General features: G+C 39.8%; 1 protein-coding gene and 1 non-coding gene across 4 annotated transcripts in view; both read right to left on the bottom strand.

Annotated features, from left to right (window-relative positions):
- Nucleotides 1-342: 342 nt before the first annotated feature.
- GPSM2 (G protein signaling modulator 2) overlaps nt 343-22,621 on the bottom strand; it is a 52,419-nt gene continuing 30,140 nt past the window's right edge. For all 3 annotated transcript variants that reach the window (XM_061633904.1, XM_061633903.1, XM_061633905.1), the window contains 11 exons: nt 21,696-21,838; nt 19,883-20,006; nt 18,927-19,042; nt 16,445-16,600; nt 13,910-14,018; nt 13,187-13,316; nt 12,669-12,739; nt 9,686-9,859; nt 9,058-9,211; nt 8,696-8,913; nt 343-916 (listed from right to left, as the gene is read on the bottom strand). In XM_061633904.1, coding sequence (XP_061489888.1) covers nt 749-916; nt 8,696-8,913; nt 9,058-9,211; nt 9,686-9,859; nt 12,669-12,739; nt 13,187-13,316; nt 13,910-14,018; nt 16,445-16,600; nt 18,927-19,042; nt 19,883-20,006; nt 21,696-21,838 — 1,563 coding nt within the window. In that variant the 3' untranslated portion in view covers nt 343-748. The remainder of the gene's footprint in view (nt 917-8,695; nt 8,914-9,057; nt 9,212-9,685; nt 9,860-12,668; nt 12,740-13,186; nt 13,317-13,909; nt 14,019-16,444; nt 16,601-18,926; nt 19,043-19,882; nt 20,007-21,695; nt 21,839-22,621) is intronic.
- Nucleotides 17,273-17,341, bottom strand: TRNAA-AGC (transfer RNA alanine (anticodon AGC)). The gene has a single exon. It is a non-coding gene; the product is annotated as a tRNA-Ala (tRNA).

The raw sequence follows: 22,621 nt of genomic DNA, 5'->3' as shown, positions 1-22,621 counted from the left end.
CTTCCAAAATTCAGCTTCATTGGATGTTCACAAGTTCTAGTGTTTGTATGTTGCACAGTGGAGGGAGGGCTCTTCCCAAAGTTCCACTACTGTTCATAGTGGGGATGTGAGTCTTTTACCTATATCTTGGTTCACCTGGGGAGAAAAAAAATTGCAATGCCTATGTATCTTTGTAATTGGAGAGTCTTTGTAATTGAAGGACATGATGGGGGCTGGATAGAGCCTTAAATGACTTGTCTGTAGCCTGAACTGAGGTCTCTGCTTTTCCTTTGGATCAGTTTAACATTTATTTACAGACGAAATGGCAGCTTTGGCTAGTATTAAAATATTTATTTTTCTCAAGTGTTTTTTTAAAAAGCATAATACTTGTCAATTATTTTAGAACCTTTTATATTTTTAGATATTAGAAAAACTATTGAGATTAAGTCTACAGTTTTCCTATTTAATTACATAATTTTAGCTGGAAATTTTTTCATGACTTTATGTCAAAAGTACCTTAAACATTAAACCATTAAGAAACAAAGGTAGTATATTTACAGAGAGAGAGACTGCCCTATACAGCATACATTTTACAAACATTGTTAGACACCTTATTTCAACTGTGGCAGCAATGACTGTACCATAATTTATGTAAATTTACACAATATTCTTCATAACCCAAATTATTTTTATATCTTTCCCTTAAAGGCATTGTTTCCCGCATTCACAATTCCTTTTCTCTTCTTCAGTGTGTTCTTGAAGAAGCCCATTAACTAGAATTTGGCCTCTTCAAACCAGAGGGTAGAAAGACTCTCTGTTCATCCATTCTCTTTCCCTGTGATCTCAAAATAAGGCTAAAGAAATCTTCATCAGGTACAGTTGGTCCTTTTGTGATGTTTGGTGGTGGTGCACATCTCTGATCATCTAATCTAGAGCCCTAAAAAACACAACACAGCAGGACAGGAGTTAAAGCTAAACACAGAAGGGCAAAGTTAAAATGAAAATTCACTGGTTTTTTTAACAGTTCAACTCATCCTGCTTCCCCATGTTAAAAAAGCCGTAACATTTGCATTTTTGGCAGAACATTCTGGCCACAATCTAGTCAGTCTGTTATGGGATTAGATACTGATGTGCTTGTTGCCTACATTTTTTAAGGCAACAATCTTATGCAAAATTGTTATGCAGTAAAACTAGATGTTCTGCATGGAAAACTTGTTTCCATTTTTAGTTGATGAGCAACAAAACAGAGCCTGATTTGATTCCAAGCAGAAAGCATTCCAGAATTGCCACATGGCCAGAAATAGCCCCACACTTGGTTGCTCAACAAATTGCTCAAGATGGCATCAAGAGCAAGGCCTCTGTAGTTGGTTTTAATTCCTAGGCAGATGTGGCTGCAAGCTATTCCTAATGTAACTTGTACCTAAGACACATATGGTTTGAAGGGCTAGAACCAGCACTTTGAACTGAGCCCAGAAGCAAATAAAGACAATGGAGTTGGCACAGAAGAGCTCCATACTCCAGCCTGTGAATGCTAGACCAAAGTCTGTCTACCATATTTTGTACCAAATGAAGATTGCAGGCCGTCTTCAAAGACAGGCAACTTAATGTAGGGTGCATAACAATAAGCATGGAGGCAGCTGAAGCCAAGTCAATCTCTAGGAAAGGATGCAGCTGATAAAAGGTACTCCTGAAACCATAGCCAGAGAAAGTGATGGACTGGAGAATATCCCCAAACTGTAAGAGTGAGCACAATTTTTTCCATTTTTATTGATATACACCAAAATATGTTCTTCAAAAGGAGAACGCCCAACAGAAAAACAAAATATAACCAAGGAAAGAAACACAGACCCTTCTATCAAAACCAACAGGCAAACTCAACGCACAAATATACTCAATAATCTTTCTCAAACCTGCATTTACATATGTATTAGCCAATTCCTTAATTCTTCAAAAATTGTAAAACTGTAAGTTAAAGAAAAATCCTCATCTTCTACAATACTGAATATTTTATCTTGACAAAAAAAAAAAATTATTTTGTTCCCTAGACTGTGATAGCAGGTACATTGCCTAATCCCCATTTCTTGGCATATAGAATTCTAGTTGCAGCCAATAAAATAGAAATCAATTCCACAGGGTGGGTGCAATCCTATCCACTTCATCTAGATCACTTGTGATCCTGATCAATAGTATCTGTTTGTCTGGATTGAATGGAGGTCAGACATTAGGGAGTGATATATCATCCTATATATGAGGGATAGAGAGTCGTTTTCAGTCCAAGAGCCATATTTCTTTCTAGACAACCATCTGGGGGCTACATGCCAGTGGTGGGCAGGGCCAGAGGCAAAAATGGGTGGAGCAATTAATGTAAATTTTATCTTTGTACAGGCTAGTTCCTACATACATTCACCCACCCTTCTGCATCTCGGTAAATAGGACTCATTATCAAAATTCCAACTTTAAACAACCCAGTGGGGACTGGGCATCTTCAGAGGTCATGGAATAGTGACTGAATGTTGGAAAGGATGGAATGGAATAGCTAGAAACTTTAAAAAAGGAGTACTCCACACCACAACATTTTGTTTTAAGTCCCACCTTGTTTCCAATAACTCTTAACATAGTGTCTCAGTAAGAGAACCAGGTTTTGAATATCCACATATGGATAAGCTTGCAGTAAAAGTCTGCATCCACAGTCCATCACACAATTATGCATGCTTGAACCTCACTGATTTCGATGGAACTTTAGTGTGTGAAACAGCCCATCACTTTCTGATATTGATTTGAGGGCCAAACTAGACTCAAGATTATTCATGTCTTTGGCCCATGGGTGCTTTCTTTTCACTGCACATACCAAGAGCAGGGCCTGGATTGTGGCCAAGGTAAAGAGTTCAAGTCTTCCTCCTCCTACGCTATGGTCCCTTAGATATGATAATTATTTCCACAGAGACACATTTTTTGGATTTGTGCTCTTTATGTTTCTCTGATACTTAAATCACAGTCAAGGGTATTTAGAATCTACTTAGGTCAGCCTTTCCCAACCAGTGTGCCTCCAGATGTTGTTGGACCATAATTCCCATCTTTCCTGACCATTGGCAATGCTGGCTGAGGCTGATGGGAGTTGCGGTCCAACAACATCTGGAGCACACTGGTTGGGAAAGGCTGATTTAGGTCATGCATGCCAGGGTAGTCCTTTAAAATGTTATACCAGGAGTAACCAATGTGATCCCCTCCAGAATTTGTTGGACTACAATTGCATTCAACTCTGACCTTGAGGCAAGCTGTAGTCCAGCATCATCTGGAGGGCACCATGTTAGCCATCCCTGTGTTACACAAAGCTGCTTCATTAGGGTTAGTCCACACAACAGCTAGCTGGAAATCCTTTAAGCACAATGAAGTATTCAGTTCACACACTGTCCACCTACTCCCTACCACCAATACAATATAATATCAAATATTTAGGAGCAGGAACTCTTAAAGCCAGTTTCCTCTCCTTTTCCCACAGAACCGACATATAAATTGCCTAGAAATCGACTGCATGTTCACATGGAGAAGCTACTGTTTATGTCCTTCCTGCAACGAACAAGTACTAAAATAATTGATTTTTTGGATTTAGTAACATGGCAAAAGATGCGGGCATAGCTGAAGATAATGAAGAGTTAAAGGTTTTTCTAGACCAAAATCTTAGTCCTAGAAACCAACCCCGGCCAAAAGCCTTCGGACAATCTTAAGCAATGGTTATACACAAGCCTGTTTGTGAATGATGCTATTCTCATTAGAGTTCAGAGGGCTAACATTTGTGTTAGTATCATGCATGATTCTCAGAGATCAAGCATTAACAACAAGCTGTGGTTTATCACCAAAAGATGAAGCATGCATGAGCCTTGGTTTGCATGCTTCCTCCCTTTTGCCTGCAAGGTAGAAGATGTCAAAATTCTTCTCAACCACAGTTCTGTTTGGAGGTAAAGGTAAAGGTGTCCCCTCACTTCTAGTGCGAGTCATTTCCGACTCTTAGGGTGATGTCTTGCGACGTTTACTAGGCAGACCATATATATGGAGTGGGACTGCCAGTTCTGTCCCCGGCCTTTCTTTACCCCCCAGCATATGCCGGGTACTCATTCTACCGACCACAGATGGATGAAAGGCCAAGTGGACCTCGACCCCTTTTACCGGAGATTCAACTTCCTCCCTTCATTGGAATCAAACTCCGGCTGTGAGCAGAGCTTCGGCTGCGTTACCGCCGCTTACCACTGTTATGTAAATTTTGTATAAATGTATTTTTACATAAATGTAAAAATAAATTTATACAAAATTTACATAACGAAGGGTTATGGGACCAGTGGTTTTTCTCCTTTCAGTTTTCTAGGCCTAGGACAAGGGAGAAAAAACGCTGGGCCATAACCCTTTGTTATGTAAATTTTACATTTGTGTGTGCCAGTGCGTGCGTTTACCTAAGTAGCAGGCTTTTACTCTGCATTAGGATCACAGAGACTTAAGACTTCGTAAAATAAGAAAAGCTACTTTATTTATAGAAATACATAGTAGATAGGAAAGGCATACCTAGTTCTAACTAACTTAGAGGCACAGTGCCCAGACGTGAGTACTGCCCTCATAGCTCAGGAGAGAGAAGTGTCTCCTCCCTCTCAGACAGTTGAAGAAGGGGGGAGGGAGGAGGGGCAGATAAGCTTCCCTAAGCATATCAGTCTGCGACAGAAGGAAGTCAGTCAGAGGATCACAGGTAAAGGTAGTCAAGCATAGCCATCTGGAGGACCCTAACTCTATCTCCTTTCTGGAACATAAACAAAAGAACAAAACAGGAGTTGCTCTTGCCCCACTTCCAACAGTAACAAGGAGCCATGGCTAGTTCAAAAGTGAAAAGGCAATGTATTCTATTTGCATGTGAAGGACAGCGGAGCCCAAGGCTTGTCATAACAAACCTCCCTACTTCTGCCCCAGTTCTGTCTTTTTCCCAGTCAACATTCAAAGGCTACTCTGAGCATGCTCAATTCTGCCCCTCTCTTTAGAGTTTGTCAATTACATCTGAATAAGTCCAGTCATGTGTGTGTATTTAATTACCTGAAACACTTAAATGCTTTAACCACCTTACAGCTCATCTTGCACAACTGCTAATAAAGAGCACTGATAATTAATTACATGAGTACAACAACCTATGGCTACTGTTGCCATCCTCATGAAGATCAGTAATCCATGTGGGTTTCAATTTAGATGTCAAATTCACTGAATAGATCCATTAATTCTGCACGTGGTATTTTGAACAAGGAATGTGTGATTGCTTTTTGTTAAAAGCTTTTGTAGCTCGAAACAATACTGGTTGAAGCAATATCAGGTAAGCTGCAGAGCAGTTTTAAATTGGCTGTTTTCTGACATACTTTTTATATCCTATTGCCACTTCATGGAACAAAACTTTAATAGAAATGTTTGCCCTCTATAATGCTACAGATAGCAATTTCCTGACATTCACAAAGCCTACTGAAAACTGGGAAGACTAAACTTCTATTACAAACTGCAATCGATGCAAAGTACACACATAATCTAGAATACAAACTATGACATAAAATTCCAATAATTTATGCCCTTTCAGATATTATAGAAGCATCTATCTCAAAGTCAACTACCGCAGCCTGTACCAATTTTAAGAATACTGTGAGACTTGGAATTGCTTATTTAAAAGTTATGCTAGTATCTTTCCATAACGTTCCTGATAGGAAAGATGTGGCACAAGAACAAAATTCAAGCTCTTCAGATTTAAATTTTCCTTATCTATATTTTAACCTTTACTTCATACTCTATGAGCTTTTTGCTTGGAATTGTCAGTTAAGTTATGGAAAGATACCATAGATTCTCTTCTATTTTGTCCATATAAAGTCAGATTTCTTTAATTAGATTGAGCCCAATTTACAACAACAGTAGTGCAATTAGCCTATATTTTGCAAGGCCCACTAGGGATGCTTTCACACTGCAGTTTATTCCGTTATTCTGACAGTTTCTCACTTGTTAATTTCAGCATTATATTTGACCTTTCACACAACGCACAAGCTAGCTTCACAATTCTGGTGTAATGTAGTGGAAGTTTAGCACTAATTTCAGTAACAAATGATACCACAAATATTCCGTTAGCAAGGCTGGGAATACAGAACATTGCGGGAGTTTTCTGCTAGTTACAGCCACCCATGTGACAGACATCCCAGCATGCAGTGTGGAACGGGGAAAAAGCAGGAGCCACCTTAAAACAGAGGGGGGAAATTAGCAGCAGCCATCTTAAACAGAGGGAGGAAATGAGGATAAAGGGAGGTGCGTTATCAGTCGACTGGAGCCGCAGCCGCCGCAACCACAAGCTCTGGTATAGTCCAAGACGGGGACAGCAAGGGTAAAAGGAGCTGCCTCCATGAACTACCAACAGCTGCTGAAGCTGGCACCGCTGCCCATAGCCCCCGAAATAAAAATTAAGAATAAGGAGAGCCACCTCCGTGAGCTCCCGGCGGCTGCAATAGCAGGCGCCGCCACCCCCCAACTCCCAGGGCCGCCTCCACGAGCCTCAAAAATCAAGTTGGGGGAAAATACACCAAACCCTCTAAAACAAAGGGGGGGGAGAGAAAAACGCTGTTCTATTTACTGTAGCTGTGTGTGTGTGTGTGTGTGTGTGAAAGACGTGCAAAATGCTGGTATAACAGGTACTGCAGTGTGAAAGGGGTTTTAGAAATTGGGACAGAAGCACTTCCTTTTTAATCAGTTAAACTAACGCAATTAGCCCCATGTGTGAAAACAGCCCAAGCCTTTTTCAGTACTACTTTTATGAATGTTAGCTGCTCAATACATAATCTCGTCAATAAACAGTTTCCGCAAATATTTTGCTCTCTGTGACTTTCAGGTAATTAGCAGATATAGGTCATTATGAATACACTTGAAAGGTGAACCCCGTGTTTTGCAGAAGCCTTTATTTTAAATTAAAAAACTTTTCTTATCTAGAAAGAAAGGGGAGGGGATTATTTTTGCACAATGGTCTGTAAAGATTGGACACTGCTGCATGGTTGGATCCAGGTACAAGGTGCAGAAAAACTCATTTTGCCCTTTATGAAATGCAGAATACATGCATTTTTACCACTGTATGGGGTTTAACTTTAACATGGCTACTTTGGTTTCCTATCTAAATCTGTTGGCACACCACAGCTCAAAAAGCTCAGTAGGAAGCTAGAAATGGCAGTCACTTAAGATCTTTCAGACGTTAGCTTAACTCTTCTAAAGTACGAGGCACAATAAAATTATGCTGAACTCTTCTATGGTGTGTAATGGAGCAGAAACAGTGTCATGGTTATAGTATCAGACTAAGACTGGCGAGATCCAAGTTTAAATCCCCACTTGACTGTGAAAGTCACTAGGTGACCTTGGACCCATCACTTATTCTCAGCTTGATCTACCTCACCAGATTCTTGTGAGAATGAAATAGAAGGGGTGTGTGTGTGTGAGTGAGTAAGGGACATTTAAGATGTCCCAACTTCTCATAGCTTTTTGCTGTGTGCCTAAAGGCTGATTCACACACTGCTTCTTGAATGTGCGTGCTATTCTGGTCTTCAGTCATGTACGTATGATTATGGCAGCACTTTTTTAGCCACAGTTATGATGGAAATTGTTGCTAATCATATTCATGATTGGTCCCACTCAACATTGCTTGCAAGTGACTCAAGCCCAAGACTGTTCAGGTGAATTAGAAAGTTATTGTTTAAAATTAGCCATTGTAGGTAGGTGGTATTCAACTAACATCTTGTTAGCACAAGAATTTCCGCTTGTGCAACGGAACTTCCACCCTCTCCTCTCCCCTGCATGCACCCCATGCCCTCCCCAAATCTGCTCCAGAGGGTTGGGAGAACCCCTAGAACCGATTTAGCAGATGTTTGTGGTGGGGGGGGGAATCCTATCGCACAAGTGAAAATCCTTGCACAGACAAAACCATGATTTAGCACTACTTTGGATACTACCCAGTGTTTGGTTTTTATCTTTGTAGTAACAAAATATGAGGCTTGGTATGATGCAACATCCGTTGAAGTGGTGTGATGAGTTGGGAGTGGAGGAAGGCAAAGTAATGCTGTTAAGACCAGCTCAAATAAACTAGCAAACCAGAATCACACTAATTAGGCAAAGCCCTTTAGATTTTTTTTTTTAAAAGCTTGGATCTAGTGAGAGGCAGATGGTCAGTTCAACACAGAGAAAAAGTTTTGACATTATAATTGCAGCTATATCGAAAGAACGAACGTACAAGATTCTGCAATTGTGAGGATTAGACAAAGTCTGTTCAGGAACAGAGAAACAAGCAGAGGGCTGTTCCCTCAAGCCAGAGTTCAGAAATTTTTGCTTATTTCTCATACAGCCAACAGTATTAAATTACTTACAAATCTAATACTCTGAGTTAAATTATTCCTTATTTGCTTGCCACATCTCAGTGAACCGCTACGTTTAAAGTCAATCTGGAGAATATATCTGAGGGTGATGTGACTTATCACATCCTTTGTTTAAAACGCTAAGATTTATCAGTTGACATTTGTTTATCAACTTTTTTTAGACAGAAACATTAAGGAAAGGTATCACATGTATTTTTCAGTTCCTCTGATTTTAAGCCAGATGTGACCATAATGTCCCACCAAGCATTTTTTCCCATGTCAGTCTCAAAACATCACATGCCATGTAGAGCATCAGTTACAGGACCCACCTGGCATTTTATTAAAATGTCAAAGAAGTCATCATCTGGTTCACTATTATTGCTGGCCATTAAGCGGCTAAGGACTGACTGACTATTATGCTGATTAAGATGAAATCCTGGTAAATTGCTGGCACTGGCTCGCTGATCATCTAGACGTCTACTCTGAGAGCTAGCAAGAAGATCTAAAAATTCATCTGTGTGGGGTGAGACCATAGAAGTAGAAAAGGCTGCAGAGGGATGAGAATGAAAAACATTAGTTAGGTATGTATATGCAGGCAGTGAATTATGCTATCTATATTAGTTGCAACAGTTTCAGATTTTATTCCATTCTCTCAGAAGGTGGGAGTTATGCACATTTTAAAATTAGTTACATTTTTTCATTGTTCTCAATGGTGTGGAAGATGCTGCCACTGTCAGTCTGTTCCTATCCTGGAAACAATACCGCTGATCATCCATTCTGTTGCTCTGAAATCGGCTTAGCAAGTCAAAGAACCCTTCATCTCCAGGCACGTCAGGACTGTTCTTCTAAGAAGTCAAATAAAAAAGTCAGGCCAAATATGGTTATAATGATTACTTGTGAAGAAAATAAGAGCTTTTGTTCTAGCCATCTTAAGACAAATGTTACCAAAAAAACCCCACCTGTGTACAATTAATAGCATGGGGAAGAGGAAGGGGAGCCAATGAAGCAAAATACAGAACACCTGGGCTAAGAAGCAAACATCCAATTCTTTCCTAACATAAAGCAAGCATAGTATTTGAGCTGCTGATGCAGGTTTTATAATCAAATGTTCAGTTCTCTCTTTCTCACTCCGATGCAACAAAATTTGCAAACCTATTTTTCCATCCCAATCCTAAGCATGCTTATCCACTGAGCTTGATGGGAATTGCTCAACTTAAGCAAACAAATTAAAACCAATATGCTTCCAAAAAGGTATCCCAACTGTACTTTAAGATACATTTAAACTCTGAGCTCTAAAGCAAGTATTTCTCCACAAATACCTTCTGTGAACTTAATCGATGGTCAATAGAATTACTAGCATCTTGAAGAACTTTGGAAGATGTGATGTTTTTGTATTTTTTGCCTTTTAATCGATTTACAAAGTGTAGTTTTGCTGAAGGTTTTGAAACTAGTGGTTTCTGTTTGGCCAGAATTTCACTGTTCCAGTCCTGAACCTAGGGAACAAGGAACAACGTATATCAAGAAGCTATCCAAAAGACAGTTGCACAAAATGCTACCAGCCTTAGTTATCGCACTACCAACACTAAAGTGGCTGATTAGATCACTATCTTAAAAACGTAAAACCCCTCAAAAACAATGCAAGTCCCTCATATAAAAATCGGTGGTTATAACAGCAAGAAGACTGTTCTGGTAAGAAATCCTACATTCCGGAAGTTCTAAACAGCTTTCCAGGTTAGGACATTACAGACAGTATCCAATTTAACCTGATTCACTGTAAGAGACATGCAAATTTTGGATGCAAGGATGATCACAATTCTCCAGTGACAAGATACTGCTATTTGAGTTTTAATATACTATTTATTTGTGACACCGCAGTTCTTGTTCAAGAAAGAGGTACAGATTCCTGGTAATTTTTAGTCACGCTAAACTAATTGTCTAGGATTACCTTGAAGACCTAAAATTGAGTTCATGCAGGGAGGCCAATTCCTTCTTCAGTATTCTCATTGCACAGCACTTTTCCCCTCTTTAAATTATTGGTATTTCTCTAGATTGTTTCTAAACTATAGGTACACATAAATATTCTGAATCTTACAAAACCATTTTATGTAGCGACTAAACACGTGAGCCTAGAATTCCTCAGTTTATATCTAAGCACTGGAATTTTTTTACCTATTTCTCAACAAAGCTGCCACTCCTGATAATTTTAAAACCAACATACCGTCTGCATTTACCAGTCATGGTTAATGTCTTATGATCAACATGCAGACCACTCCAACTTTGCTCTCCCTGCTGGTGAGCAGAAGCAACAAATCACAACCTTTGGCTAATCATTATCTCCAAATCAGGGATCACAGTTCATTTTTGCTTGAACGATGATCCCTGGTTTGAATGAGCTGCACATTTATGGTAAACCATCAATTCTGGCTTACTGTGATGCGCAAATAGAACATTGGAAAGAAACTCAGGTCAGACTATACAGAAATCATTCTACATTCTCCCTTGTTTAGGATGTGCTTCTCAAATACCCTTCATTTCCAGTCACATGCCAGGATTACAGCAGTACCCATTACCCTTGCTGTTCTGCTCATATACCAACTTTTCTCCCTTTCTGTGTTACTTCTGCTATTTCCATGTAAGTCATCTTCTGAAAACCGTGGTTTAATGCATAACCTGCAATAATTTGCTGAGGGCAGGAGCAAGAAAAAAATATTTTCTAACTCTAATATGTGATCAACTAATGGGGAGAGTAATCCTACTTGGAGGAGGCTGGCATACGTGGAGCCGGTAGAAGGGAAGGTGGTCTAAGGTTCCCCTACATTCTACCCTGGGAGGGGAATACGCTGGCTGCGCCGGCAGAAGGAAAAATGTATGTTTCCTTACACCACCTTTTTTCCTGGCATATTGTCTGCTGGGACTGGGGGCCACAGGACCGAGCTGAATGTGCTCAGGATGTGGTTTAGGTTCCCCCCCCTCAGTTCCACTCCCAACATGCCCCTTTTGGGACCTTTTGCTGGCTTTACTTCCACCATTCTCAGCTGAACCGGCTGGGTCCCAGCTGACGGCACGTTTCCCTGGCTACACTGCGGCTGCGCCCAGGTGGGGGACTTCTGCTGGCGCAGCTTGACTGTACTGATACCCTCCCTCCTCTGCTGGGGATACGCCACATTCTATATCCCCTCAGCACGGCGTAAATGCCAGTTCGACTGCGCCCTAAATGTTGGCTTCAATTTAGTTTATTTCATCTACAGACCATCATCATCAAATACAGTGTAGGATTATCAATACAAGGGAAGGGGGGAAAAGACTATACATGCACACAAGTGGCAGTTTTATTACAAGATCCATAAACAATCCGAAATAGTTAAAAATACAGACTTTTTTGTCTGAACTCATCTTCTCTTTAATAATTGTGACCTAAATCACTTCCTGCATAACTTGTGCTGGATATTCTAACATCCCAGAAGTAGTTATCACTGGGCATGAGTGATCAGTGAGAAGGGACACCACAGCAGACCAGGTCTCCCAACAGAAGAGTTGTTCCCACTTACCGGGGGGATAGGGGCAAGGCAGTAGGGAAGTTAATGCTGCATAGGAACTTTGATGGGTGTACCACATTGGCTCTGCCAATGTGCCTGCACTGCACCAATCACCAGGCCACCTCCCCCTCTCCCTCCCAGTAGCAGAAGGAACTCCATTGCCAGGAGGCCAGATGCACAGTGGCACCTCTCCTCTCTGACTGCTCCTGCACTAGGAAAACACATAATAAATATGCTACTTAATATGGTGATAAAGGTATATTAGGGGGTATCTGCCCAAGTCATACTCAAAGTACAAACCCTTTTAAATTAATGGACTTAAGTTAGTCATTACTAACTTAATTTTATTGAATTAAATGGTTCTAAGAGTATGACTTGGGCAGATACATCCCCAATTGTGTATGTACTGAGGCAGTTCAAATAAGAGGCTACAACAAATTTGACTTTAGAATTGAAGAGATACTACTGAAAGTAGTATTCCTTAGCAATCATGTGACTTTGTTTAGGCAATTCAGTAACATCGCATTCAAGGTTTATTACTATGCTGGTGTTATGGAGAGCAATGTTATGATGTGAATGAATCTCTCAAGATATATCTAAGTTTTCAATTGGAATTACATTTTAAGAACTATGAGTTGGATCCAGATTATGTTAGTTTGCTTAGTTGAATTTAGTTCCCAGGAAAATCAATTAGAACTAACATAGCCTGGATCCAACCTTATGAAATATGTTGACAAGTCAGTTGCCGCATATAAAAGTCACCAACCTTTTCAGGGGTTAGCTTCATAAGTTCCATGTTTTCCATACTATGGCGACGTCCTACCCGGGGTTTTGTGCCTTAAAATAGAAAAATTAGTTCATTATTCTGAAGAAGGGTTTAACATGTAAACCCTTGCAAGCTTCCACGTACCTTAAAACTACATGTAAGGACAACTGCCCAGACCTACTAAACTCTACAGGCCATCAAAGATTACCACTCTATTGAGACTAATAATTGATTCAGAACTCTCCTATATGCAAGAAAAGATTTTATTTTATTATTATGTATATGAAAAGAAAGATGTTGGGGTTGAGAGGCTCTCTGAAGTAGATTTAGGAGTGCACCAGGGACATCACCAAAAATTACCTCCTGCTGGTTCTGCTGAGGAATTCTACCCTATACTTTAGCTTATAAAAAGAGGTGAGGGAATTGGCCCAGTACTGAAGATTAGTTAAGATAAATCTTAGACTTTACTGAAGGAACAAACCCACTATTAATTTATTATTATGGAAGCTTATACTTACTATTCATGCTATTATCTATAGCATGATTTTCTGTCATTATCGAGCTGTTTGTACTGAAACTTAGACCAAGCACCATTTGTAGATCTGAGAGGTTACGTTTAGCTGTTAGTTCTGCAGTTTTATCTCCCACCTGCAAACAAAGGCATTTGTTAATTTCATAACTGTACTGAACACTTATCATATACATTATCCAATATATGGAAATCCCAGACCAGTGAGACAGCTTTTGAAACTGAAGTAACATGTTCAACATTCCTAAGACTGCAGCATGTGCAAGCATAATGGGAATATAAATGCCAACTGTTGACAAGAGATCTTCAAGACGACAGGATGTAAAACATTCCCTACAATAATGCCATGCTTTCAATTTCTTTCTGTTGGTATATTATATTTGCCACACTTGTCTTATGAAATACTGGGCAGTTGGACCATTAACGAATGACAGATACGAGTCACATCTGTAATTGTGTTTTTTATTATATCTGCTTGCCTATTTTACACTGGGAATTCTCCAAGTGTAAGCATAACGGAAAGCAAGGCGGGGAGGGATTCACCCGTGCTCTTGTCCAATTCTTACTTGGCTGCAAAGCAAACGAATCCAGACATTTCACATCCCAATGCAGTCTTTTCAACATTATATATAGCTAGTCCATTCCAAAGACATACATATTTTCTTTTGAGAAAAAGGGTACACAGCAAAGAACTTTGAATATAAGCACATACCTCTCTGGAAATGTCTAAATGTTTTTCTGCATAGTGCACAGCATGTTTATGGTTCCCCAGTGCAGTGTATGCATTCCCTAAACTCCAGCATGCTCTTCCTTCACCAATTCTGAAACAGTTTTACAGTATGACACTTATTAAAATGCTCCGCACATCAGCTCTAAACCAGTGCCTAAACCAGTAAGGATCTGTTTCTACAATGACATAAGCAGCCCAGTTTGCCACTTGAACACACCACACAAGGCTTGCAGATAGCCCTGCACAATGCTTTGAAGAGCCCCTAAGGCTTGAAGTTACCACCTATCAGCTGATAGGTGGTAACTCCAAAGCTGCTTTCATTTTGGAGTAGGGAGAGGCTCCTTTTAAAAATTGGAGGGTTTCTTTTCTTTCCAAAGGAGTTCACAGAACTCGAGAAGCACTGTACAAAAGGCATTCCAAAGGGCAAAGGGCATTTGGCACTTGGCAAGTGCTGAGCACAGGGCTTGGAAGTACTTTGCGCAGCACTTCCAAAGTGCCCAACCAGCTGATTGTTGGGTGCTCGTGGCTTGTCCAAAACAGCCTTGTGGGCCAAATGGGAAGGACTTGCAGATCAAATTAGGTCCACTGGAAGTTCCCCACCCCGGTTTACTGTGATGTGCCATTATCTCAGCAGCATGAGATAATGCTGCTACTACATGGCTGCTTCTCTTATCACTTCCCTTACTGAATCCTCTCTATATGTCCTTTATCGTTTCTATGTTACCAAAGTCTTAAGGACTTCTAGAGAGGATTCAGTGACATGGCTGTTTTCCATGCCAGTTATGCTTACCTCCTGGAAGGGGTAATGCTGGCATGGTAAACAGCTGTATTGGTAGCCCTCCCTTGTGACCTCAGCATTCTTAAGTCAAGAGCATCATAGGACACATCCACATTGCAATGGTACTCATTATTTTTTATTATTATTAGAAGAAGACTTTATTACCCGTCCATCACCCAGAGCAGGTTACAACAATCTTAAAACACATAATTAAAGGAGTTAAAAACAACCTAAACAATATCACAGAAAATAGGGTGGGTCCTAAAAATACACATCTCAGGTGTCGAACACCAAGGTAAAGAGGTGTGTCTTCAGCATTCGTTGGAAGTTGTACAAAGAAATTCCAAGCGCCACCTTAGGGGCTGCCACAGATAATGCCCTCCCTCAGGCCATCGCCACCCAAGCTTCCGAGGGTGGCGGAACAACCAAAAGGGCCCCTTCTGCTGATTTCAACACCAGAGAGGGTCTGTAGGGAAGGAGGCGGTGTTTCAGATATTTGGGACCCAAGTCATTTAGGGCTTTAAACACTAACATGAGCACCCTGAACTTGGCCCAGAAATGAACTGGCAACCAATGCAGCTGTTTTAAAACAGGAGTTATGTGAGTTCTAAAAGGAAACCCACCAGTAATCTGGCTGCTACTTTTCAGACCATTTGAAGTTTCTGAGTCGTCTTCAAGGGAAGCCCCACATAGAGCACATTGCAATAATCTAGTCTGGAAATAACCAGAGCATGGAGCACTGTGACCAAGTCTTCTCTATCCAAAGGGACTGAAGATGGCAAACCAGCCAGAGCTAGAAAAAGGCATTCCCAGCCACTGAGGCTATCTGAACCTCCAGTGACTGTTGGATCAAGGAGTACCCCCAGGCTACGGACCTGGTGCTTCAAGGAAAAAGCAACCCCAACCAGAACAGGCCATCTTCTCACCTTGTGGACATGAGAACTCTGGACACATAACACCTCTGTCTTTTAGGATTCAACCTCAATTTATTGGCCCACACCAGTTCAACAACACAACTGTCTCTCCTGATTCAGATGGAATAGAGAGAGCTGGGTATTGATGACACTTCACTCCAAATCTCCTGATGACAACTCCCAGTGGCTTCATATAGATGTTAAGTAGCATGGGGGACAAGATGGAACCCTGCAGACCACCACAGGATAATTCCCACAGTAGCCTCCCATAACTACTTTTTGGAGTGGCTCTGAGGGTATGAGCGGAACCACTGAAGAACAGTGCCCCCAACCCCCACCTCCTCAAGATGTTCCAGAAGGATTCCACAGTCAACAATATCAAAAGCCACAGAGAGATCAAGAACAAGCAGGGTCGCATTCCCCCTATCTTTCTCATAGCAGATGTCATCAACCAGCACAACCAAGGCAGTTTCAGTGCCATGGCAAGGCCGGAAACCATACTGGAACAGATCATGCCATTGAGATAAAGTTCTAATGAGCCATTAGTGATTGCAATCCCCCATTTCCAGCATGAGAAAGTTAAAATATTTTAACAAGAGACAGCTAATGCATTACTGCAGATGTGATCCATTTGTTTAGCTTCATGTGTTGTCTTTACTGTGGAGGTAATTTTCAAAACAGTTTATAATATGGCATGGGCACCTGTAGTTGCCCTTTTGGATCCTTGTCTTTTTGAATAAGGCCATTTTTCTACAGGATCTTTATTTTATAACCTGAAAAAGATACTTATGTTAATATACAGCGATGGACTTTTAAAAGCCTTACCTATCATTCAGTTCTTCAGCAATTGCCAAGTGCTTCAGATGATAATCTATCGCCTTTTCATAGTCCTGAAGTAAAGTATATGTATTTCCAAGACTGTAACAAGCTTGTGCTTCTACAGCCCTGTCTGTAAGCTGCCTGGCAAGCTGCAATGTTTTCCTAAAAAAGCAGACAGCTAGGTATAATCCACGCTTACAAGATCAACACCAAATGTATCTGCATGGCAGTATATTGTTCATGTGGCTCTCAATTTTTAATACTGAAATATATTCCTATAGAAAGCTTTCTCCCTGTTTCCACAATACTGTAAATTCTTTTTCCTTAGCTGTATACTACACGTTCATGGGGAAAAAAACAGAATAGGACTTTATCAATTAATCTCTAATATTTTGACCATGAGTCACAACACGAAACAAAGAAATAAAACAGTAATAATTACAAAACAATCTTATTTCTCATACTACTGAGAAGGTAAAAAAATGGCTCAAACTTTAGAAGCTGCCAAGGCAAATCCTTCTACTGCTAACAGGGCCACCCTACTGTCAGGAGCCAGCGAAAATAAATGTTCTGCAATTCAGTCCAATTAGATCCAGCTTTTGAATGAAAAGCTAAGAATTCTGTACAAACTGCAGGAAAAAAAGGGCAATAGAATAAATAATGAGGTACATCTTCCACTGAACCAGTGCCACAAGGGCAACCTGAAATCAGGGTAAGAACAGAGGAGGCTGCCTTATATGAAGTCAGACCACTGGTCCACCTAGCTCAGAACTGTCTACACAGAGCGGCAGTGGCTCTCCAGGGTTTTAGGCAGGGAACATTCCCAGTCTTACCTGGAGATGCCAGGGATTGAACCTGGGATCTTCTGCATGCTAAGCAGATACTCTACCACTGAGTTACAGCCATTCCCCAAAGTATAAGTATTTTCCTACAACAGCCTTCTAAAATGGTAGTTGACATCTGCTGTAGCCTTAGATGAGTTAAGGCACATTTGCAATAACCTTCATGTAGTACTCAATTTCAATTTTATATGTAATCATCCCTTACCAAGGGGCTGTTTTATAACTTCAAATGACACCTACATCAGGATGAACAGAAACACTATAGACCAGAGTTCTGCAAAAATTGGTTGCTTGAAGGAGGGTTCGAAGAAGAAAAAAACTCTGAAATTAAGTCTTAATACTGAATTCGATGTACTAATCTTTGGACCTAAGGTGAACTTTTTAATGACTTAATTCTCATTTGCTCCAAGAGTTATAATTCAGGTATTCACTTTCTGATTGCAAGAAATAGGTGTATTCCTAAGAATTACCCTCAATTTATTTTGAAAATACTCCATGTCAACCTTAATTAGAAATGAAACCATTCCAGCCTATGTTTAGCTAAAAAAATTTGTACTGAAGTTTATCTCTGTACCTACATCTGTAAGTGTAGAGCAGTGGTTTTCATAATATGGTCTACTATAATAAACCCTTTCCACATTGACTCACTGGAAAGCCTGATCAGGGTGAGGAACTTGTGGTCCTCCAGATGTCGTCAGACTACAACTCCCATCATCCCTGGCTGGAATTCTGCTAGCTGGGGCTGATGGGAGTTGAAGTCACAGGTTAGATACCCCTCTTTTAGAGGATTATGGGGCATTATATATGGATATAACGCAGTAAATAAAATAAGTAAAACAAAATCAGAATGATCTTCCTCAAGTCACCCTGGAGGGTTGCTGCCTTCCCTCATGTTCAAGCTGTGAGACACAGGGGTTAATCTCCATGAGGGTCTGTAATTCACTAAACTTCTGTCTTGGGAACCCACATAATTATCATACCTCTTTCCTTGCAGTATACTATACATCTGGTTTCATCCAAAGCTGTATTCTATAATCTATTAGCAGTGCAATCCTATACATGTCTACCAAAAAGCACGCCCCCATTGAATTCCATGGCACTTACTCCCAGATGTTAAGTCAGATTGCAACCTACACATAGCAAATCCTGCCTCGGGACAATGTTCAATGTAGAGGGTCAAAGTATAATTTTGAAGTTACTACACAAGAAATCCCTTGGTAATCAAAAGGGTATTTGGCATGCTTCAGAATTTTACTTCTTACAACATACTAGGCTTCTCAGGATTATGACTTGCACAAATCCTGTTTATTTTCCTGCAAATACTGACTTTAAGTGTAATAACATTCATGGGGGAACTGCCAACAGAGACCTACTAAAAAGATATTCTTAAAATCAGAAGAGGGAAAACAACAAATCACTATTTCTTTGAGTATTGTATAGTGGCTTCAGTCTTGAGTTACAAATAGAAAATCCAGGCTCACACATAAAGTTCTCTGGATGTTCAAGGCATGTTATCTCTGAGCCTAGCCTACTTGCCAGATAGTTTTCCTCCAGATTTTAGCCTAACTTAATCATGAGAACTAGGATTAGATTACAGAGAACTTGAGTTAGCTATCAAAATAGTATTAAACAATAAACTGACTAACTTGTAGTATTCAGCAGCAGTTTCAAAGTCCCCAAGGAAGATATAAGCATTTCCAAGATTATTGTAGGCTCTTCTTTCCGCAGCTCTATCTCCAAATTCTTTTGCAATTAAAAGGCGCTGAAAAATAAAAGTTTTATTGTCAAATGTTGTAACGGGTTTTTAAAAGACAACCACCACCTCCATCTAAGAACCCATATGCCCATTACTGTGTCCAGAAAAAGGGACTAGCATCTGTCTCCTGCACAATTCAAAGTAAAACTTCTAAATTCTAAAGCAAAGCAACTTCTAAATTCTCAAATCCCGTCTAAAACAATTTACGTCAATATCCAATAAATAATTGTGAGCTGTAAGAGTATGGAATTCAATATGAGGCACAACCTCTGAGAATCCCAGCTACCTGCATTCAAATTCAGCATAATTTACTTTTTTTAAATAAAGAATTAAGATATTTCTGCAGCACATCTGTAACATTGTTACAGATTCTCTGTTAAGGAGGAGCCCTGAAGAAACAACTACCTTTGCATCACTAGGAGTTAACCGATAATAAAACTTGCCTCTTAAATGCCAGATGCACAATACATCATAATGGAAACCATTACCATACTCTGGCATGGGTTTGCAATACACCAAGCCATGGCTTCTTTAGCCGCAGAGCAAATTGTTTAAATGGCTTGATCAAGTCCAGCAGACTAAAAATTGTTTGTTTTCTGGCTTGAAAACTGTGACTTGTTTTAACTATGGTTTGGCATTATATCAGAACCAAACAGTGGATTGGTTAACTGTGGATTGTTTGGCCACCCTACCCCAGATGCTTGTCAAACTACACAGCAAGGCAAGAGCAACTGAAGAACAAAACAAACTTTGGAGAAACAAGCCATGATGCCATGAGATAAATTGTGTTTTGTTGAAATTAACTCTGGCTTAATGTTATGTGTGAACATAGCTCTCTTCTTGTACCTGTTCATGGGCAATAACAGCATTCCTGAAGTTGCCCAGAAGATAATGAGTATTCCCCAGGTTTCCATAGGCACGTCCTTGGGCTGCTCTATCACCCAGCTCTGTCACTATTGTCAAGTTCTCCCTATTGAATAGGGAAACAAACAACAAAAAAATTAAGTGCTATGTTAGAAAGATGCATACAACTAACAATCATGAAAGTTATTCCTCTTCCTGTTACTACAAGAAAATGTTTAGATTTTACATTTCAAGGGCCTGACTGTATGACCATGATATATTAATAATTTTTGCCAGAAATCATAAATATTAGGTGGTTTTATGTTTCCACCCTTGTAAGAGTCATGATCCAAAACAGTTCTTTGGATCAGGCAAACTTGTTTCTGTCAGAACAGCAGAGCTTCATAGCTTCCAAAACTTTTCAGAAGCAATTGTATAAGCCCTCCCTAAAATTTGTAATTTCAAAAATCACTGGACTCATAGAGGTAAACTGGACTCATAGAGTCTGCCTTCCAGGAGCAGGGGTCTCACCCAAATTGATAGTCATCCTCCCCTTGAGGAGAAGCTGTTGTGTATACCTAAAGTGAGATTCTGCAGTATTGCCAACGTGTGGTCAGTTTGCAGAAGAGAAGAAATTCATCGAAAAGTCATGCATTTTCCACCTCTCTTTATTGTGACATTCAGGAAAAATAGGATGGACGTAGGAGGAAATCAATTATTAATAACTTTTTCATGCAAAAAAAATGTTTGTATGAATCAGGCTTCACTACCCTGCGAAAGTAGGGTAGTGCAGATGCTAAGAATTCAGAGGATGAAGTTCCTAATGAGAACAAGGTCTACTTAACTCTAACGCCTAGTAGAAATTCTCATTTTCACATTATACACTGCCAGCTGATGGCAGTATAGATTTTTGCTAAGAGCTTGGAAGAGCTTAGACAGAATGAAACTAAACTTGCTCCTCTTTTGGTGTTATTCAAGTTCTAAACAGAATTTTCTTCATTTTCCTCCTTCATAAATTGTATGATCATGGGTTGGAAACAGTATGTGGATGACTAGACTGAAGCCAAATAGGCAAAACTGGCGGTCAACAGATCTTGTGACTTGGGATAGAAAAGTATTTGCATAATTGAAGGGGTTCAACTGGCAGTGACCAACAGCGCTTTTCCATCTAAGACTATTTTTTCTTCCAAATTCAGTGAGCTATTTGATATAATGCTTTTTCAACCTCAAAGTGAGACTTCCGTAATGCATTCAATGTATGGTAGCCCTTGAAGATTGTTCAGAACAAACAACCCACACAGCATTTGACTTCACTGACTTGTAGTACCATCCCAGGTACAATGTAAGACTACATTTGTAACTCAAAAAACCTTGAATAAAATACTACATACTGTTGTGATTGCTATGATCAACTGAAAGTGTGTCCTACACTACGTTATCTGTGCACTAAGTTCATTTGCAAACTGACATAAACAGCATTTATAACAGCTGCTCCATAACTGTTGACATTTTTCTCTTTAGAAATTCATCAGCAGGAGCATTTTTAGCAGCCGGTATTAAGCTGGTGCAACTGGGAAGACAAGGGGAAGAGCTAGAAATTTAGACTCTGGATTTATCTGAAAGTTTTGTATATTTTTGGGATCTATTTTTGTGTTTGGGCTTTAACTAAGTTTTAACCCAGAAGGGCTTCTTATACAGCGGGGAAGAAATAGCAGCTCAGTTTTAAAAAGACAAACACAGTTTAAAAGGATATAATTGCTATATTAAGCTCTATCCTCTGCTTTAAAAAATAGTCCCCCCCTCAATAGTTACTTACTCATAATAGTCTGCAGCCTTCCGCAATGCAGCTTTAACATCATCTGGAAACTCCCCTGGATCATGGGTACCTGCAGAAGTTACACTTTTACCCTGGGAGTGATATACATTTCCAAGGTTATAAAGTGCTCTTGCTTCTCCAACCTAAAAAAAAATAAAAAGAAAGAAATTTCAAACTTACTGCATTATGGGCACTTTCAGCCAGACAAATAAAACCAAGTTTCTCAAATATTCAACAAAAGGTGTCAAGTCATTATATTAAACAAGAACTCTGTTCCTGCAATTCTGATAAGCCTCTTTATCACAGCTTCGCCCAAGAATGCTCTATTTGCAAAATATTTATCAGGTGCCACATCTGCAGACTATTGGAACTTCACGCAGACCTCCTTTAATTCAAATGAGGAAATACATGCCATCCTAGATTTGCAGGCACAAAACCTAAGTTTTTAGAATATAAAAACTGGAGTTCTCAAGAACCTGCCGGTGCTAACAAGTACTCTATTATAAACTATCTCCTATAGTTCATGTAATATGCATATTCCTACACCTATTTGTTTTTAAACAAAGATGAATGGCACAAAAGGAGTTTAAAAAATGCAATATGCTGAAATAGCCTATTTAAGATCAGTTTGGGTTGGTACTCTGGTTTCCATAAAGGTTAGAGATCTAGAATGAGATGCTATTTTGTCCTCTGCATATTACATGTATTAATGCTGTTTTCACACTGCATTTTATTCTGTTATTCTGAGGATTTCTGGTAATTTGTGCATTATATTTGACCGTTCACACAACATACAAGCAAGTTCTGGAATTCTAGTGGAACATAGTGCAAGTTTACCGCTAATTTTTGTGATAAATAATACCAGCAACAATCAATTTGCAAGCTTGAGAACCAGAAAATTGCTGTAGCTGCTCATGTGACGAGCA

Source organism: Rhineura floridana, chromosome 6 (assembly GCF_030035675.1).
Source record: "Rhineura floridana isolate rRhiFlo1 chromosome 6, rRhiFlo1.hap2, whole genome shotgun sequence".
NCBI classification, from domain to species: Eukaryota; Metazoa; Chordata; class Lepidosauria; order Squamata; family Rhineuridae; genus Rhineura; species Rhineura floridana.
The sequence above is the reverse complement of the archived record's forward strand: the minus strand, read 5'-3'. Positions and strand labels throughout refer to the sequence as shown.